Source organism: Sarcophilus harrisii, chromosome 5, assembly GCF_902635505.1.
Source record: "Sarcophilus harrisii chromosome 5, mSarHar1.11, whole genome shotgun sequence".
In the NCBI taxonomy this organism is placed as follows: Eukaryota; Metazoa; Chordata; class Mammalia; order Dasyuromorphia; family Dasyuridae; genus Sarcophilus; species Sarcophilus harrisii.
Genome location: NC_045430.1, coordinates 103,551,730 through 103,573,065, shown reverse-complemented (window position 1 = coordinate 103,573,065; position 21,336 = coordinate 103,551,730). Strand labels below are relative to the sequence as shown.

The 21,336-nt window shown below is 36.5% G+C and overlaps 1 protein-coding gene across 1 annotated transcript in view; it reads left to right on the top strand.

The window, feature by feature from the left end:
• Positions 1 to 21,336, top strand: part of DUSP16 (dual specificity phosphatase 16) — a 102,456-nt gene that overhangs the window by 50,752 nt on the left and 30,368 nt on the right. Inside the window, exons 2-3 of the mRNA XM_003771273.4 lie at positions 1,534 to 2,134; positions 3,476 to 3,614. Coding sequence (XP_003771321.1) covers positions 1,907 to 2,134; positions 3,476 to 3,614 — 367 coding nt within the window. The 5' untranslated portion in view covers positions 1,534 to 1,906. The remainder of the gene's footprint in view (positions 1 to 1,533; positions 2,135 to 3,475; positions 3,615 to 21,336) is intronic.

Genomic DNA, 21,336 nt, shown 5'->3' with positions numbered 1-21,336 from the left:
CAAATAGACAATATATATAAAATGGTTGTCAACCTGCAAGTGTTGTGTAAATATTAGTAATTATTGCATGTCAGAATGAGAGGCTTATCTCCAGTGATCCACCTCTCTCCTCACCATCATGTTACGCTGTTTTTCTTATATTTTCTTACAAGATTGTATTATAAAAATGTTGTGTTTCCCCTTTTCCTCTGTATGAAGTATAGCATAGCATAGTATAGTCTCATTGTCTCATACTGGGGCTAATGCATCATGGCAAAAATTAGCTTACATTTATATAATACTTAATATTTATAAAGCCTCTGTGCATATAAGTGCATACAGAAGATAAGAGAAATTCCTGGCTTGATGGCTGGAATGGAAAAACTGCTGGTCTTGAAATCAGGAAGACTTCATTTGAATCCTGCTTCAAAAATGACTGTGATTTCATGCAAATCTCTTAGTTTATCTTACTCTCAGTACCCTCATTGGTAAAATGGGAATAATATTAGACCTGCTTCACATGGTTAGTTTGAGGATAAAATAGTTATTTGCATAAAGTTATTTGCAGACTTCTGATAGTTTCGTTTAATTTTCACAGCAATCACATGAGGTAGAGAGGGTAGGAATCATCCAAATTTAAAACTGAGAAAATAAGGCCTATTTCACTGAATCAAAATCAGCTTGTTCCTCCAGAAAGTGACTCAAGAAAAATTCATAAGCTTACGCTCCTAATTTGTAGTTATTCAGTCATTTTTCAGCCCTGGGTGACTCTGTAACCCCATTTGGGTTTTTCTTGGCCAAGATACTGGAGTAGTTTGGCATTTCCTGCGGCTTATTTTACAGATGAGGAAACTGAGGCAAGCAGAATTAAGTGATTTGCCCAGGATCACACAGCTACTAAGTGTCCAAGGCCAGATTTGAAGTCAGAGACTCCAGGCTGGGCACTCTATCCTAGCTGCCTGGTCCTCCTGATAGCTAATGGTAGAGGTAATTTAAAATCCTAGGTTCTTACTTGTCTACCTGCCTCTCCCTTCATGCTCCCCCCATTTAATGAGACTGCTGCTGCTCGATCTTTCTTGTTCTCTCTTGTGTGTACTGTCTGCCTTATTATGTCTCTGACTTTTTGTTTCTCTTTCTGCCTTTTTGTGTTTCTCTGTCTCATCTCTGTCTCTTTTCTCTGCAGATATAGAATATTTCTTATTCCTTCTTTAGAGGGTTCTCTACTCTGGAATCTTGGGATATTGCCAAATATTAAGCAAATGTGGTGGAATTGGTTACCCTTTCCAGTGTGACTTGGTAACTCCCCATCCATAAGGTCACACATTCATGGAGATCCCTCATTTGGCCCCCACTGCCATTTTACGTTCCCAGTTGGGCGTTAATCTGCCGCTCCCACCTGAGCTTTCTATGGGTATAAACCCATTGCTTTCTTTTTGTTTAAATGAAACAAGCGCCAGATGTAATTATGTAAATATTATTAATTGCCCAGACAGTAATTTAATGTTCTTTCTGTCTTTGTTTTTTTTCTCTCCCATGTTTTTGCTCTTCATATAGGTTTTCATTCCTTCGCAAAGCTCTTGGCGAGAGGGTGCCAAGGTAAAAGATGATGTAATGCCGGGGCAGCCCTGAAGCATCTTTTGTTGGAATTGTGAAATGGTTACTCCAGTCATTTCTTTATGAATCAAATGTGAGGGGCCGCTTTGTGGAATGAGCCTTTTGTAACAGCGAATCAACAGGAAAGAGAAAGAGACATTCACTTGGAGGACTCTTGCTGCAAATGGGTTTAAGTTTCATTTTGCCAGTCGCTACCAGGCTGACCTCATACATCTTGGGTACAATGGAGTGGCTAAGCCTTTGAGTACACAACCATTACATCATCGGTGCAAATTTTAAAAAAGGAGGTAATAAAAGGGGACTTATTGTTGACATGGCTGATGAGATGACTGGGACTCAAATTGTTACTGAGAGGTTGGTGGCTCTGCTAGAAAGTGGAACAGAGAAAGTACTCCTAATTGATAGCCGGCCCTTTGTGGAATACAATACATCCCACATTTTGGAAGCCATTAATATCAACTGCTCCAAGCTTATGAAGAGAAGGCTGCAACAGGACAAAGTGTTCATTACAGAGCTGATCCAGCACTCTGCAAAACATAAGGTAACTTCTCTCTCTTTTTCTCATAAATGGATACATTGAATGAGGAATCATTTAAATAAAACATTTCTCCTTTCAGTTGGAAAAAGTAAACGTATGAAAGCTTGAAAAGTACATTAAGTACTTATAATTTGTGAGGCGGTATTGTTAGATTCAAGACTATTTCTCAATTACACAGATTTACATTTTTAAAAATGAATTATTTTTTATTTTCTTTTCACTGATATGCCCTTTGAATAACTTTTGCTAATTAAATTAAAGCATCATTTACTATATTTTACAAATGAACCCAAAAGTTCAATGGTCGATAAACTTAGAGCTGAAAGAAACCATAGGAGTCACCTAATGATCTCCATCCTCAATTTACAAATAAGGAAACTGAGACTGGCTCAAGATCATACACATAGTAAATGGATTTGGAGTCAAACCCAGTAGCTTTCTGCTCTCCTTAAACACCATTTTTTCAAAGCACTATGGGGAAAAGTAGACCAATATACATTTGAGAGGGACAAATAAAGATAGACTTATTACTGATTTTGTAGAAAGAAACATAAAACTTTGCCCTGTTTTAGCCTTAGGGTTAAAAGTTCATCCTTTTTTTTTCTTATATTTTTTTTAATTAAATCAAGTTTAAAAGTTTTCCTGAAATATTTTAAAAATAGTTTCCTACCAATAACTGGCTTCTTATATTGTAGGAAACATTTTTTAAAAAGATGCTTTAGTAGTTCAAGGTTAGTTTTATTTTCTGACCCTGGTTTCTCTCTGTAGTAGTTTTACAAGAAGATTTACAATTGTCATGCTAAGCTGAACTCAGGTGGAAATGGCATCATTGTTTTTCCCTTCTAAATTGGTCTTAATATATAGAATGAATATTTGTGAGATCCTATATCCAGTTATCCAGCCTCACCATCTTTTTATTCTAACTACAAACAAAAAATAGGAGACATCAAATATCATGAAAAAATTAAATTGAATATGGACTACAGATGCAAACAGTAATAATAATAGTGGCTAACATTTATATAGTGCCTACTCCATGCCAGGCACTGTGCTAAGTGCTTTACAGTTATTATTATTTTGCTTCATCTTCACAATAACCCTGGGAGGTAAATACCATTAGAATACCCATTTTACAGATGAGGAAGCTGAGACAAAGCCTACACAACTAGTGAGTGTCTTGGGCCAGATGTGAATTCAAGTTTTCCTAATTTCAGGTCTGGCACTTTATCCATTGTACAACTAGTCTAGTTGCCTAGACAACTGCTTTAAGATAATTACCAACTGGTGGAGTTGAGGTGATCTCTTGTTTTGTTCTTCCAAATATCCCACTTATTTGCATTTCAGGTTGACATTGATTGCAATCCAAAGGTGGTGGTATATGATCAAAGCTCTCAAGATGTCGCCTCTCTAGCTTCAGACTCTTTTCTGACTGTACTTCTGGGTAAACTGGAGAAGAGCTTCACCTCTGTGCACTTACTTGCAGGTAAGAATTGGAATAGATGCCAAGAAGATACCAAGTCTTCTTTCATGAGGGATGTGCACACCTATAGTGTTCTTCTGCAAGCTATGGAACAATTTTATTTTAGTCATAGATTTTCTGTTAAAAAAAAAAAAGTTATTCACTTGCAATGACCAAATTTGGATCTGGAGAAAAACTGAGATAATATACCTCTCTCCCTTCTTTGCAGAGAGTTGGGACTATATATAGTTATGGAGTATTGCATATCTTGTCAGACATGTTTAATGTATGAATTGTTTATGGTGAACCACTTTTTAGAAAACCTTTGTTTACTAGAGATGGTTCATTGGGTTCATTCATGTGTGTGATATAGCCAGAAATCAATACGGTAAAAACAAGCTATTTTAAAAATGATTTACTTATGACTTTGAAGTGCACTTTAAGCCTATATGATTGCTTTGTGTAAACTGAATATTGTCATTCTTCCAAATGGGTTCTTTTTTAACTCATTAGTTGTGTGCTAAAATACATGATTGCCACATTGATCAAACTGAAGACTCCATCTTAATCCAATTTATGTTCCTTTCCTCCTGAATTAACTTTTTCTACTAGGACCTCATGCCTATCCCTATCCTTCAGTCCCTCAGTTATAATACCTCACCAATGGTCTCCCACCGGTGGATCTGTACAGGTCCAAGAATAGAATAAGAACTAGAAAATATTTTATATATTTGTAGTTGAGAATAGATCCAAGGTAATTTTAGCACCAGTTGTAGAAATTTTTTAAAAAGGGGAATATATCCAAAAGGAGTGTGAAGGGATGTATGTCTGTGTATTTTTTATGTCTGTGTGTCTGTTTCCCCTATATAATTTTGAGTACTGATTTTCACATTACTCTAGGGACTGATTGTGTATGTGTGTTTCCTCTATATATTTTGGGGGATTTTTTTGCTTTATTATTATGGCTGATTTTGTGTGTGTGTGTGTGTACTAACTACTCTCCAGTTTCATGGAAGACACTTCCTTGAGAAGGAAGACTTATTTAAGAATCTCTTTTCACCTACCTCAAACAAATTTCTACCCCTTTATATAGAAGCACTGTCATTTTCACAGACATATAACCATAACTCTTACTGATCCTCAGATGGAGAATAGGAGAATTATAAGATACTTAGAGTTCTGATGAGAGGTCTGACTGGTTGAGGTCATTCCTTGTTGAATATGCAGTCACTCAGTTGAGTCACCTGGAGTTTTGATTCCTCGGAGACTGAGGCTCCTGGGTGACATTGTGGAGCAAGGGCTAGAGTTGCAACCAAGAAGACTTGAGTTTAAATTCTGTCTCAGCAATTTATTAGCTGTGTGAACCTGGGCAGTCACATAACTACTCTCTATCTCAGTTTTTTCATCTGGGAAAAAAAGCATGCATTGTGGTAAGAATCAAATGAGGTGATATATGTAAATTATTTTGCAAACCTCAAAGTGGTACATAACTGTTATCCACCATAGTTTTTTGAAGTATTTCATAATTTATGATTACTTAGAACCAGGTCACCAACCAAGAAGAAGGATGTTGGTATTTAAAACAAGTTTTTTTTGGTTGGTTGTTTCACAAAACATCTTGGGATGGTTGTAAACAAAAACTGTACAATTTCCCAGATGCAATCCACACACTCTCTTGTTTTTTAAACTTAACTAACTTATAAAGTGCTTTGCAAACCTTAACTTGCCATATACTAAAGCTAGCTATTCTAAGGCCAGCATATTGACTGGCCATCTGTCGAATCTGTCCAAGTTGGTTGTTCTACTCAGATTTATGTCATAATGTAGACATTCTCCAAAGTCAGGACTCCGACGGGTGTAGTTGGATCCTAAGGGCACTTCAAGTCCAACTTTGATCAGGCACTTACCCCAGCAGCTGTTCAGGGCCATTAAAATCTTCCCTGCCTGGAATCTACTCATTCCCTTGTGGCTATGGCAGAGATTAGGCTCTATGCTATGGGGGATTACTAATCATTAAGGGTCCTGTTGTTTGTTGTTGTTCAATCATTTGTTCATTTTTCAGTTGTATCAGACTCTCTGTGACCCTACTTGGGATTTTCTTGGCAAAGATACTGAAGTGGTTTACCATGTCCTTCTCCAGCTCATTTTACAGCTGAGGAAGTTGAGGCAAGCAAGGTTAAATGACTTGTTCAGGGTCATACATAAATATTTAAGGAAAGATTCGAATTTAGGAAGATGAGTCTTCTTCCTGATTCTGGGCCCTGACATACTCTATTCACTATAGTACCTAGCTATCAGTAAGAGTCCTATTCCATTCCTTTTTTCCCCCCCAAGGGGACAATTATCTATAGTATGAGAATTCACAGGTATGTTATTACAAATCCCAGATTTTGTTTCGTTGTCCATGCTCTGTCCTCCAACCTACCCTTTTCCCAAACTTTTTCATTACTGTCAAGGGGACTGTTCTATCTTCCAGTTACCCAAGTTGATAACTTCTGTCATCCTCAATTCTTCATTCTTCTTTATCTCAGATATTTAGTCAGTTGGTGAATCTTGTTGTTTCTCTCTACAACTCCTCTCACAAATATCCCTTCTGGCTGTTTACCTGACCATCATTCTAGCAAAAGTTATCGTTACCTCTCATTTGAACAATTACAGTAGCTTCCTGTTGGGTCTCAAATCTCTCTCCCTTCTACCCAGCTGTCTAAGTGATTTTCCTAAAGTATAAATCATATTAAGTCAGCCCCCTACTCAATAAATTCCAGTATTTCTCTATTGAATCGGTGATCAAATATTGTTTAATCTTTTTTTTGAATCCTTTAACAATGTATATTACACATAAATATTAGTATATGTATCTAATTTATAATTAGTAGGTAAATATTGGGAATTATGCTGAGAATATTTTTACTAATGGGAGTGCAGAAAAGTTTGGAAATAAATGGTTTAAACAAGAAACATTTCTTATCTACTTGGTTTTCCCTATGTGGATTATTGTTACTAGTCAAGTTCTTTTGATGATTATAAACCTCATTTAGGAGCCTCTGCAACATTCTAGGACTTGACATAATCAGCTCAGTGCTGGGTACCATCCAAAGCACCTGGCAGGCTTCAGAATCTATAGAAATCCTTGTCTTTGGACTTTGTGCTGGGCTTCCTTCCTGACACTTTTTAGAGTATTGTCGTTTCAATTGTTTTCTGATGCTTTTCTTGGCAGAGATAACTGGAGTGTTTGCCATTTCCTTCTCAAGCTCATTTTAGAGATGAGGAAACTGAGGCAAACAGCATTAACTGACATGCCCAGGATTACATCACTAATAACTGACTGAACCTGGATTTGAATTCATGAAGATGAGTCTTTTTAAGCCCAAGCCCAGGACTTATCCACTTTATCCACTGTGCCACCTAGCTGCCCATTTTTAGAATATATATTATTTCCTATTTTGGACCTTGTCAATAATGCCAAAGGCAATAGAAATACATAGGCTACAAACAGGCATCAATGTTAATGCAAACAAAAAAAAATGACATCCAAAAAATGAAAGTGGGTCATGAATGAGAGAACAGGATAAACAGATAAAGAATAGACTGGGTCCTTCACTGGTATCCATGGAAGGATAAGGAAGATAAAGGAAGAAAGGCTGGATGGGGTAGATCTCCAGCAGAGGATGTGTGAGAGTAATTTGAAATAGGAAGAGGAATGGATTATTGTCAGCATGTTGAGAGAGAGCTCAAATTGGTGATAATAATAATAGCAAGCATTTACTTAGGGCTTAAGGTTTACAAAATGGTTTTCACTGGTTATCTTACTTGATCCTTGAGAACCCTGTGAGGTAGGTGCTATTGTTATCCCTGTTGTACAGATGAGGAAACTGAGGCTGAAAGAGACTACATTATAGCTAGTAAGTGTATAGAAGATTTGATAGAATCTTTGATTTGATAGAAGATTTGAATTCAGGTTTTTCTGATTCTATCAATAGTACCACCTAACTGTCTCATCCATGTTGTAATGTATAATTGATTTTAATTGTGTTGTTGGGAGAATCTTAAACTTTTTATTTTACTTCTTTAGAGGCAGCCATAACAAACTGGATAAAGAGCTAGTCTTTATCCTGAATTCATGTTGCATATTTGACAGTATTGACCTGAGCACATCTCTTTATCTCTGATTGCTCTACGCAAATGTTTAAGACTATTAGTCACAGAAAAGGTACTTTTGCATTAATAGAGGGACTTTCCTTATATAGGACCACTCTGTATTAATGAAATCACAAGTTTAATCCCATTCCCTATCCTATTAGAGGGTGAGAATTTAAAGCCAGTTCTGTTATTTGATTCCTAAATATTCAAGTCTTCAGTTTTCAAAAAAAGGAGGATTAATCATAAACATTTGTGTAAAAACTGTTAAATTGATAGCGAGTAAGCTTGAATAATGTCTCTGTTCTCAAGTTCTCTGAAAAACAACTTTAAAAAAAAATAATCATATTCAGTGAGTCCCCTGTCTCTTCCTTCCTTGTTGTCAAAGAAAGAAAAGTTTTGTTTCATTTTGTTTTCTGTTTGGGACTATGCTCATGCCTGCTGCTTGTGCTATGATCTCATCTTGTTTCTGTATCAGTCTAGAAAACTTCAAAATTCAGAGCTGAGAAATTATTACAGCATTCAAATTTTTTCTGCACTGATGGTGAGGCATTAAATCACTAGGATGCAGAGGGCCACTGTGTTGCCAGAAGAACTTTCTGAGATAATAAAGGACTAGATATTAAAAATTGATATACCCTCTTTGGTAGGTATGATTAAAACTGGCTAACATTCAACATTATGCTGAGTAAGGATGGTTCTACATTCTGCAGCATCTCCGGATACCCGATTTGTAAGAATCATTCCTGTAAGTGAGCAGACATTATCCTAAATGTACTCTGGTTTTTGTCTGAAATATTTTCACATGCATCTGTGATGGATTTAACAGCTTATCAAGCAGTAATTTACCTCTTCATAGAGGAAGCATCTTCAGTAATTCCCTGTATATAAGTTTATTTACAATATCTCCATCTCAGCATCTGTTAATGATTCCTCTCCCCTTTGGGAGCAGTTGCAGCATCCATAAGCAGACAGAAACTTTCATCTGTTCACAGTTACCAAGAATATATCTTTAGCTAGCTGTGCTTCTAACCTGTCAAAGATGACCTTTTTTTCCTTCAAAGGCAGCATAGTGGATACAGCAATGGTCTTGGCAAAAGGGAGAGTCATCTTCATGAATTCAAATCTAGCTTCAGACATTAGCTGTATGACTCTGGGCAAGTCACTTAACTGCCTCAGTTTCCTCATTCTGTCAAATTAGCTGGTGAAGAAAATAGCAAACCATTCTAGTATTTATGTCAAGAATACCCCAAACAGGGTTACAAAGAGTCAGACAGGCTTGAAAAATGACTGAACATACATCTTTCCTACAAACAGAGAACTGGGATAGATGGGAAGGAAAGATGTCTGTGATAACTGTGGACAATCTATTCATGTGCTGAGATTAGACCAGTTAAATCATATGGTAAGGAATTAGGGCATAAGAACAAGTGTGATCCTATCCTATTTGGGTAGAGGAGAAAATGGATCAGCATGGAAAAAATATCTACATCAATAGTTAGAGGAAATAGCAAAGTTGCTGGAAATGATCCATTATTTAAGCCATCAGTTTTAAATAGAATTCTTTGCTCTTGTTTTTATTTTTAATTTTTACATTAAAAATTTATCTTTTCATAAGAAATTTTGTTGTTGTTCAGTCATTTTCAGTCGTGTCCAATTTTGTGATCCCATTTAGGATTTTCTTGGCAAAGACACTGGCGTGATTTGACATTTACTTCTCCAGATCATTTTACAGATGAGAAAACTGAGGAACACAGGATAAAGTATCTAATCCAGAGTTACACAGCTACCAAGTGTTTGAGGCTATATTGTGAACTCAAACAGATGAGTCTTCCTAATTCCAGGTCCTGCCCTCTATCTGCTGCATTACAATGTGGTTTTTTTTAAACAGTTAAAAAAGACCATCCACTAGTATGACTGTATTTTTTCATTGCTTTTAGTAACATAGGTAACCCTTTGTGTAATTTGCTCTTTAATTTATATTGCAAGATACTTTGAGATTTTTCAGGACAAAAAGTACTAGATATGTGAGATAGTCATTATCTACACATGTAAAAAGTATGATGAATTATAAAAATACAGAGAAAAAAGTCACAAATGAAGAGAAGTTTATTACACAAGAGAATAATGTACCTCATAGAATGAAAATATAATTGTTTTATTTAGTAGGATATTGCATTTGATTCATAGTGCCATGGTCAAAAAAAAAAAAAACATTTCTAGATGGTAATCCTCTTGGTGATAGACTTCTCTCAATGATTAATCATTGGCTCAGTTTGAAACCAAGATCGTCCTGAAAGTATTTCCAGTATGGTAGCACCTACTAAAGCTTCTTCTCTGCTGCCATAACCTAGAATCAACTCCACACCATCATGAGGTTTTATATTAGTACTTTGTGAAAGTCTATTTTCTTTCTTTTTTTGCCATGGCAACTCGTGAAATAAAACTTTAAAGATGATCCTGATTTCTATGTGTCCTCCTTCTATGTGTCTCTTCTGCAATGATGGGGTTTTATCCTATGCCCCAAAGCAATGTGATTTCATGGGACATCTGAACTTTATGTATACAGTATTAATGATTAGTATTTGCAAGGATATCAGCATATTGCAGTTTATTCGATAATTCTAGTTTCTGAGGACAAAGGGATAAAGAAATTCTATGAAAAAGCTGAAAACATTCTCCAAACCAAATTGGCATATACTGTAATACTTGATAACTTCAGTGTAAAGGTGGGGAAAGGTGAGAATCAGGAGAAATGTATAGGAAAGTATATCTCAGGAGAAGACCCATAAATTTAGATTATGCAGAAGCTTTATGCCTCTTGATCATGAGTATTTAAAAAAAATTAGTAGAGATAAGACATGGTTTCTTTTTCTATATTGAAATTATATTTGGTGGAGGGGACAGGGGGGTAAAAAGATACTTTGTGAGAAGGATAGCAGACCTGGCAGAAAACTGTCTTTCATAATTAATGTATTAGAGCTGACCTGTTTGAAAGCAGCCCAGGAGCAAGAGTATTGTTCTTACTGAGCATAAATATAGCCACAGGGCAGTCTGCTGGGTCTATTTGCATTAAATCTTTCCCCATTTCAATCCCACGTCCTTTCAGCCATCAAAGTGATTTTTTTAGAATATAGGTCTGATCATGTCAAATACCCTCCCCATCCCCAGTTCAATAAACTCCAGAGACTTCCTGTTGCCTCCAGGATCCAATACAAATGCTCTGTTTGACATTCAAAGCCCTTCATAACCTAACCGCTTCCTACCTTTCCAGTCACTCCTGGCTGTTCCACAAATAATACACTGCATCTCTCAGCTGTTTTCTCTGTCAGTTATACCTGGAAGGCCCTATGTGAATTGCCTGATTTCCTTTTTTTCCCCTAAGGCAGTTGGGGTTAAGTGACTTTCCCAGGGTCACACCGCTAGTTAAGTCCCAACTAGAATCCCACCTGCATCTGGAAGCCTTACCTAATCCCTCTTAATTCCAGTGCTTTCCCTCTTTTCATTATTTCCTGTTTTCCCTGTGTATAGTTTGTTCCTGCACACTAGTTTGCTTGTTTCCTCTCCCTATTAGAATATAAGCTCCTTGAGGACAGGGATGGCCTTTTGCTTCTTTTTGTGGCACATTGTAGGCTTTTAATAAATGTGTACTGCATTGAACTGGTCCATCTGTTCCTTTCCATATATTTCAGAGTTTTGAAGGATAGAGCTAGGAAACTATAAGGCAAAGACATTTTTTGTGGACTATGGGAAACCTTGTGAGATGTCTGCCTGTCCATAATTGATAAAATTGAGAGTTTTTCATCTCGTGGTAGGGATCCAGTTACCCAGCCGAGATTACAATAAGATAGACCAGCACTGGCTTCGACCCCTTTGCTTAGGAGCTATGCTGATTGGAAGAGGTATTGCTTTGCTTCAAGATCATTCTCTGAAGAAAGGTTATATTGTTCATTATCACTATTCATAGCTTGAAAAGGGAGTAATCTTGCTCTTTCAAACTTGTTGCATGTCTTTAAAAAGAAGGGGAAAGAGGTTTTGCAGCTGTTTGCTGGGAGCTATGCTGATGAGAAGCATTGTTGCTGGGAGCTGGTTGGAGACAGCAGAATCCTGCTGTGTGAGGATCTGGGTGGGTTAATCTTGATTGCATTTCAGTACTGGGCAAGAGACAGACCCAGAACTCTGCAGGCCCCAGACGCAGGATTGCTATATTACTGGAAAGTTGTAGTAGTGATATATTTTTGCTGAGAGAGGTTAACACTTCCCCAGCGCCCTGCCAGGGGTGGCTGTGTTCCAAAAGAACTTGACAGTGCTTGAGCAGCCCAGGAGTAGCAGAAAAGAACTTTGCCTATCAAGTGAAACGTGTTCCAAACTACATTTACCGCCTTAACTCCTGCTGCTCCCTTATTGATCATCCATTCCAGCCTTCCTAGATCTTTGATTTTATTCTTACCATTTGATATCAGGGATGACCTCGCTTTTATCCATGAATAAATATCTTCACCGTCTCTAAATCTTGATGGTCCTAAAGTTCACATTCTACCTTTTCTATCAAACCTTACCAGACCAGTGCTCTTTGAACTTTTTATGGTAATTATTGCATATCTAATTTATTTGGCAAATATTCATGTACCAACTTGTAATATCTGGGACATTGTTTTCCTAAACTATTATCTAAATCTTAGGTCATTGTTTATCTGTGACTTGTTTCTACCTTGTTTCCTTGATTAAATTTTAAACTCCTTGAGGCCAGGAACCTTGTTGCAGACATCTCCAGGACACCCCAGGACAGTGTCTTACACATAATAGGGGCTCAAATAACTATTTCATATTTTTGCAGTACTTTTCATTTGTAAGTTAAGACAATTCTGTTTTATAGTAATATCATTGTGTAATTGCAAAAATATGGATCTGACTATTTAATTCTCCTGTTTAATGCATTTCAGTATTTGTCTCTTATCTCTGGGATTAAATTCCTCTGTCTTTCAAAGTACTTCAAAACATTACCTTCAACCCACCTTTCCAGGCTTTTGAGATATTGCTTCTTTTAAACTCTAAGCTTCACTAACACAGGCCTTCTAATTCTTCTTCATACACTCCATTTTATCTCCTTTTCCAGCAAATTATATACCTAGAACTCAATCCATCTTTATCTCTGTCTTTTAGAGTCATCTTTCAAAGCTCCCTCCCATTTGAGATTTTTCCCAATTCTTAGCTCCACCATCAATGGCAGTGTCTCCTCCCCAAATTATTTTTGTTTAAATCTCTCTTTCTTTCTCTCTCGTATTCAATGCCCTTTTTCCTTCTCAATAGTATTTTATTTTTCCAATCACATGTAAAGATAGTTTTCAACCTTCATTTTTGTAAGGCTTAAAATTTTTTCTCCCTCCTTCACCTCCCTGTTCAAGCAAGCAAGCTTATATGTTAAACATGTGCAATCCTTTTAAAAACACTTCCATATTAAAATGGTTGGCTGATTAATTGGTGAATTGGCTACCTCCTACTTCTGGATATCCTCCTGACTAGCTTTTCCTGTCACATTTTTGTTTTTATTTGTCTGACAAGTAGAATCTCTATGCAGATAACTTCCAGATCGGTATATGTGGCCTTAATTCCCATCTCTCATCACCACATCTTCACCTGGATATGCCACAGACATCCAAAATGCAATGTATCTGAAAGTGAACCCATTATATTTTCTCCTTAATTTACACACCTCTCCCCAATTATACTGTCCATATGTTTTCAGTTATGTAACTTTCTTACCTAAAAGATGTTCTCAACTCCTCACTTATTCTCTCTCTCCTTCCATAAATCAGTTGCCAAATCTTATAAATTCTATCAATAAATCAGTTGCCAAATTTTAAAGATTCTATCTCTTCCATATCTCACATCTGCCGCTTTCTCTTATGATTCAAATCCAAACAACCCCACTTCAGGCCCTCAGCATTTACAATAACCTCCTAACTAGTCTTTCTGCATCCTGTTTCTCCCCTTTCTAATCTTCTATACAACTATCAGAATGATATTAATCCTTAAACCTTCATTAAGTACCTACTCTGAAGACATAGATATGCAAAAAAAAAGACAATCCCTGGTTTCAGTTGGTTTATAGTCGAATGGGGAGGACAAAACACAAAATGAAATAGGAAAATGGGGATGGGAAGGAGGAGTCTTGGAGAAGATACCATCATTTTTGGAATTCATGGCCCCAACATCCAATCAGAGAGGCTGAGGATAGATGATGAGATAGTTGATGAGACTGATGCAGGGTTTTTATGGGATGATGAAGTTATCCCAATAATGAGCTTCCTTGGGCATGGTGGAAAAGTCCCAAACTAGTGCATCCAGATGAGACATGAGTAAATGGTATTTCTAGAGTACAATTCTCACCACATCACTCTCCTGTTTGAGATGTTCCAGTGGCTTCCTGTTGCTTCTGTCAGGAAATAGACTCATCTGCTTGGCAATTAAGCTTTTCATAATTTGGTTCTGGCATTTCTAGGAGGATTATAATTATTCCTCTAAGCCAAATTGGCTTAATTGCAGTTCTCTGTACACTTGCCTTCCTCATGCCTAGAAGGCCTTCCCTCTTCCCCTTTGTTTTTCAGAAAACTTATTCAAGTATCAGAAAATGCTACTTGGTTCAAGAAATAATTCCTGATTTCCCTACTTGATACTCCCCTGTCCTTCACCCTTCTCTCACCCACAAAAGTACTCTGCATTTATTTGGTATTTTCTGTTGTATCATTGTAGTCTACTACTATATAAGCCCCATGATAACAAGAACTATCTCATTTTTATATTTTTATCTCCAGTACTTTGCAGGGTACCTGATGCATAATAGGCATTTATTGCTTATTTTATTTATTATTATTTATTGTTCTTCCAACAAAATTAACAAGTCTAGTCTTATGAAAAATTAAAAAATATGAGAAAGTGGAATTGTGTTAGTGATTAAGGATTGGAAGTTTCCTTTGTATAAACAGAGCGAACATAATGGCTTATGGGAAAGTGCTCAATATCAAAATGCGCTTTTCTGTTTATTTGAGCTAAATTACAGCAAAATTAAAATACAAATGAAGTAAATGCCCTGAAGACATTTAATATTAGTTCATTTTGGTCTTAAAATAGTTGTTTTTTGCAAAAATGAGGGTTGATAAACCATCTATAAATTAATAACTTCGTATTCAAGGGATGATAAGGATTTGAACATGTACATGTTGTATGAAGTCCAAATAAATTGTACCAAGAAGAACTTGTTTTACTCTGGCATGGAAAAAAGAATTCCATTTAGTCATCAGTTTACCATGTAAGCAAAGAATTCCATTATAGTAAATAGCCTATATTTCTTCCCAAGGGATACTTGCTGTAATTATTTATACAATGCCATCTTGATGAGGAAGAATAAATTTAGTTGAGTTTGGAATCTTTTCTTTAACACTAGTGTCTTACCAAACTTTTCTTAAAATTGAAATTAATTAACAATCCATGAGGTAAATTCCTATCCCACTTTTATTGTGCCCCGAGAACATAAAGAACAGTAATTTGGTGACATTAGTGTTTTCAACTTCAATATAAAACTTTTATAACAGAAAACTGGCAAAGATCCCTGTTTTGTCCAAGAGGAATGTATGAATTGTAATGATCTTAGAACTGTTGTTCACCTAATCAGGTAGTTTATAATGGAATTGTTGTGAGCTTGATTCAGAAATATTTATATACTTATGTTAGCAGAAAGACACAGTGTAAGTGAGCTGGAGTAGGGAATATAAATTTCTTGAGAATAGGGATTATTTCATTCTGTTTTTGTATCACCCAATGCTTAGCACATGATAGAGCTGTTAATAATGTTTATTTATTGATTCATTATCACTGAAACATCTAAGACAGGGAGAAAGGAAGAAATGAAAGGAATAAAAAGAAGAGAACAATATCAACAATAGCATAAATGTAGTGATTTAAGGTTTTCAAAGTACTTTATAGATATCTCATTTTATTCTCACAACCCTGGGAGGTTGGTATTACTAGTAGGTTGTTGCTGTTGTTATTTCCATTTCACAGATGAGGAGACTGAGGCATGTAGTGGTAAAGTGGCTTACAAGGGTCACACAACCAGCAAATGCCAGCAACTGCATCTGGGCTCAGGTTTTTCTGACTCCAAGCCCAGAACTTTGTCCATTGTACCATCTAACTGTCATTATGGGAAAAAAAAATAGGAAAGTACCAAAGAGTGGGAATTATAGATTATCAATAGTATGTTAAATAGGTAATGTAATCCTAGTAAACTTCAAGACCCAAGACACCACGTAATTTGTTTTTTTAAAAAAGACAAAAAATAGCTAAAGAAAATGAAATAAAAACCACAGATCTAATTAGCTATTCTACTTACTCCTCTCTCCCCTAAACAATTCCCTGACTTCTTTAAATAGGAGTAGTAAAATGGATCATGAATATTTATGCCTAATCTGTGGCTCAGAACCACAACTTTAGACCAACTTAAGTCTTAAAGGCATCTTAACAACTCCTCTGGCTAAATAATTAGCCTATGTGGGAAACCCTGGAAACATCTGATTTTACCCTATTTTTATTTAAAGACCACTAAAGTCTTTAGTTCCCCTTCAAGTATTGGTAGGTTGTTGTTGAGTCATTTGAGTTGAGTCCAACTCTTCCTGACCCCTTTTGGGTTTTTTGTGGCAAAGATATTGGAGTGGTTTGCCATGTCCTTCTCCAGCTTATTTTACAGATGAGAATACTGAGGTAAACAGGGTTGAATGACTTGCCCAGAGTCAACACAGCTAAGAAGTGTCTGACGCAAGATTTGAACACAAGGAAAGGAGTCTTTCTGCTTCCAAGCTGCATTCTGTATCCATTATACCACCTGGCTGAATTTAAATATAAGACAATTTTAATCAAAAGTCTTGTAAAGAATAAGAAAAAAAGATTTACATCAGAATCTAGTCAGCAGAGAAATAGTTAGAAGCTCTCTTTTTGATGAGTGACATCCCTTGCTTCTCCCCTTAGGAACCCAGTCACAATCCCTATAAAAACCTTATGACACCTGTACTGCCATCTTGGTGACTGTCAGTCAGGTACTGCTTAGCAACCTGCATCTGTCTCTCCTCCTGCCAGTGTTGTGATGTTATAGAAAAAGCACTGGATTTGGAGACAGAGAACTCTGGGTTTGCATCCCAGGTTTGCTACTTATCTCCTGTGTGACCTTGAATAATACACATACCCACTTTCCCTTAGCTCGAAAATAAAGGGAGTGGACTACATGGTCTCCCATGTACTTTCCAAATCTGATTCCCTTATTTCTTTATCCCAGCTCCTTCCTCTGCAGATTTAGGCTTGGCCCACATCACTAAAACCTGTAAAATCTGTAAAATGGGAATAATAACTACCTCCCAGGGTTGTTGTGAGGATGAAATGAGTTCGTAATTGTAAGCATTTAGCGTAGTGCCTGGTACATAATAGGCACTTTATAAACATTATCTATTATTATTATTCATTTCCCTTAACAAACAACAGTAGCAAGCAAGATCCTTAAAAAAAAAAACACATGGAGTTGGGGGCCTGGTTATTAGTATATATTTACAATAATACATATTTATATATATAAATATTTCTATATTTATAATATAAAAATATTCTATTGTAAATTCTGAACAAATTGCTTCTATCTGCTTGTTAGAGGAGCTAGATGTTATTTGGAAAATAGTGGGGATGGGGAGTATTTCTGAAAGCAGATAAAATTCAGCTGCAACTACTTTTTAAGGTTTTGAGGGAAATAGGCAACCTTATTGGCATGTAATCGACAGATCTTCAAGCTCTCTTTTAGTTCTAAATTTTGTGGTCCAGATGACACTGTTTTAGAATGAAGATGAAAAGTTATGTTAATGCTTATAGATCTCTTTTGGGAAAGCACATGGGAAAACATTACCTAGCTATTTGGGCTATGGGTTTAAGCTGTTACCAAACCTAAATATGTAAGGAGAATTTAAGGCATATGAGTGGAAAGTTAAATCCAGAGCAGGGGGAGCTTTGGTAAGCAGATTTTCAGTACCATGGCACAGTAAACAATAGATTATAAAACATGACTGATAATATTGAAATTATCCGATTGTAGATTTAAAGAAAGATTTAAGAAATCATTTCTTATCCAATTCTCTCATTTTAGAGATAAGATTTTTTGAGGACGAGGGAGTCCCAGTACTTTGTCCAAGGTCACAGAGATATGCACATTTAAATTTAAACGTGCAAATAATTTATAAAGCAGAACCAAGATTCAAACAAATGGACCTTCTGACCACTACTGTCTGACTTCGTGAGTCTCCATTTCTCATCTGTGACATAGGGGATTTGGACTACATTTCTCATTTCCTCTCCAGCTCTAAGTGATTTATGATTTCTGGGGTTCTGTATCTGTTATTTTTCTACAGATTCACACTGTAGAATCCAATTACTCCAACTCCAATGTTGTTTCAACTTCAAGAATGCTAGGGATGAGTTCTTTCTGGAATAGAAACTAATTTGGGCTTCTTAGGACAGAGAATTATAGTCTGATCCAAGAAAATTATTCTTTATTCTAAATTGTAATTTTTATGTAAGTGAATATATATTCACTTAAAAAGCTTCTATTGTAAGTTTTGAACAAATTGCCCTAATCTGCTTGTTAGAGAAGCTAGATACTATTTGACTAGTAGTGGGGATGAAGAGCTTATCTTAAAGGCAGATAAAAATTCCGTGAGGTTGCAACTACTTTTTAAAGTTTCAGGGAAAATAGCCAACCTCACTGGCAGATAATTAACAGAATGCACCACGAAGTACACATAGCAATGAATGAAAGGTCAGTGAGTGGAAAAAAATTGTCAGTGAAGGAGGATGTCAGCAGAATGGAACATTGTCATAGATAAGGATCAGGGAAAATGTAGTTAATTAATACTGAGATAGTGTCTTTCCTAGGAAGTTACATCAGTCCATTGCTAGGGGCATTTAAAGGTAGACTTTGACTCAAAGAGGCTTAGTATAGAAAACAGTGGTACCCTGACTCCTTCAGAATGTTAGGTTACCTAAAATTACCTGTATTTTTATTCCAAATATTATACCATTGCTTAGCTAAGTTCTTGTAAAACTTTTCATAAAACCTTTTAAATGAAGATTTGGGGAAAATGACATTCATTTATTCATCTTGTCTCTGTAAACCAATATAAATTTCATCTCTTCTAGAGATCATGTTTTCTGATAGAGGATGGTCTGAGAATAATTTTTAGAAAAAATTTCTTTTGGGGCAGGTAAATGGTACAATGGGTAGAGCACTGGCCCTGGATTCAGGAGGTCCTGAGTTCAAATGTGGCCTCTGACACTTAATATACTTAGTAGTTGTGTGATCCTGGGTACAATTGTCTTGCCAAAAAACAAACAAACAAACAAATAAATAAAAGTCCCAAGATTTAAAAAAAGGAAGAAAGAAAGAAAAAAGAAAAAATTCCTTTTGGACCTGATACTTACTTAAAGCTAGGTAGTATAGCAGATTTATCGCTGTTCTTAGAGTCAGGACCTGAATTCAAATTTTATCTCAGATACCTTTTAGTTGTGTTATCCTGGCTAAGTAATTTAATCTCTGTTTATCTTAGTTTCTTCCATAAAATGGGAATAACAATAACACCTGTTTCCCAGGGTTGTTATTAGGATCAAATGAGAAAAATTCTAAAACTCTTAGCACAGTGCCCGGCACAAAGCACTTTATAAATGTTAGCTGTCATTATAATTATTGTTGTAATTATATTTTGGGAAGGCACCTTGCAAACCTTCAAGCACTATCTATCATCTATCTATGTCCATCTATCTATCTGTCTATACACACTAGCTATTGCTATGAATATGCTAGGCAACAAATTACCTACAAAAAAGTCATTATCTGTAAACCTCAGTTCACTAATAAATCTTCTTTGTCATTAATTTTAAGTACTCTAGAGCAGAATTCCCATGTCCTCTCCTCATGTATTTAATATTTACAGACCCAGATAGTCAAAGCCTTTGGGAGGATGACACGTTAGCTTCTCAAGTCTTCCAAAGAGGGGAAGAAGTTTTTAGGAATTTCTCCATCCTACACACAAGCAGGGAATCCCAAAATCTTGAGAACTGAAAGAGACCATCTCATCCAAATAGCAGCGAATGAGATTGACTTTTACATCTTCCCCAAGGTTGTGCTTGAAGGCCTTCAATGAGGAGGAATCTGAGGCTCTCTCAGGCAGCTCTTTCAGCTTTGGGATAGGGAGATCAGATTATTAAATTCTGCTTCTTCTAATCCTGCTCCCTTGGGCCAAAGCAGAAAATGTCCCATCTCTATTGCTCATGACATCCTTCCTTCGTGGTTCTCATCTTGATATTTTCTTCTTCATATAGCTATGACCATTCTTTTATTTATTTTTATTTTTAATAGCTTTTTATTTACAAGGTATATGCATGGGTAATTTTACAGCATTGACAATTGCCAAACCTTTTGTTCCAATTTTTCCCCTCCTTCCCCCGACCCCCTCCCCCAGATGGCAGGATGACCAGTAGATGTTAAATATATTAAAATATAAATTAGATACACAATAAGTATACATGACCAAACCGTTATTTTGCTGTACAAAAAGAATCGAATTCTGAAATATTGTACAATTGACCTGTGAAGGAAATCAAAAATTCAGGTGGGCAAAAATATAGGGATTGGGAATTCTATGTAATGGTTCTTAGTCATCTCCCAGAGTTCTTTCGCTGGGTGTAGCTGGTTCAATTCATTATTGGAACTGATTTGGTTCATCTCATTGCTGAGGATGGCCAGCTCCATCAGAATTGGTCATCATATAGTGTTGTTGTTGAAGTGTATAATGATCTCCTGGTCCTGCTCATTTCACTCAGCATCAGTTCGTGTAAGTCTCTCCAGGCCTTTCTGAAATCATCCTGTTGGTCATTTCTTACAGAACAAAAATATTCCATAATATTCATATACCACAATTTATTCAGCCATTCTCCAACTGATGGACATCCATTCAGTTTCCAGTTTCTGGCCACTACAAACAGGGCTACCGCAAACACTCATGCACATACAGGTCCCTTTCCCTTCTTTATAATCTCTTTGGGATATAAGCCCAGTAGTAACACTGCTGGATCAAAAGGTATGCACAGTTTGATAACTTTTTGAGTATGACCATTCTTTTAAAAAGAAATCATAAGATTTATTTTTTAGGTGTATATTAAATTTAACATGATGGTTCCCAGAGTGGCTTGTTTGTCTGTGTCCCCATCTACACTTTGTTCTTGTGCTGTTCTGTATTAATATTTCATTCACAGGCAGAATAAGAAGGTCTATTGAAAAGTGGCCAGGGTGAATATGCAAGCTACATTTTGTGTGGTCACAACAGATTTTCCCCATCAAAACCCAAACAACACCTGCCTCCCCTGAAAACCACCAAGTTCATTCTCTGAATTCCCTACCACCACCCCCCCCCCCCCCCCACGCAGTTGGGGTTAAGTGACTTGCCAGGGTCCTACAGCTAGGAAGTGTTAAGTGTCTGAGGTCAAATTTGAACTCAGGTCCTTCTGACTTCAGGGATGGTGCTCT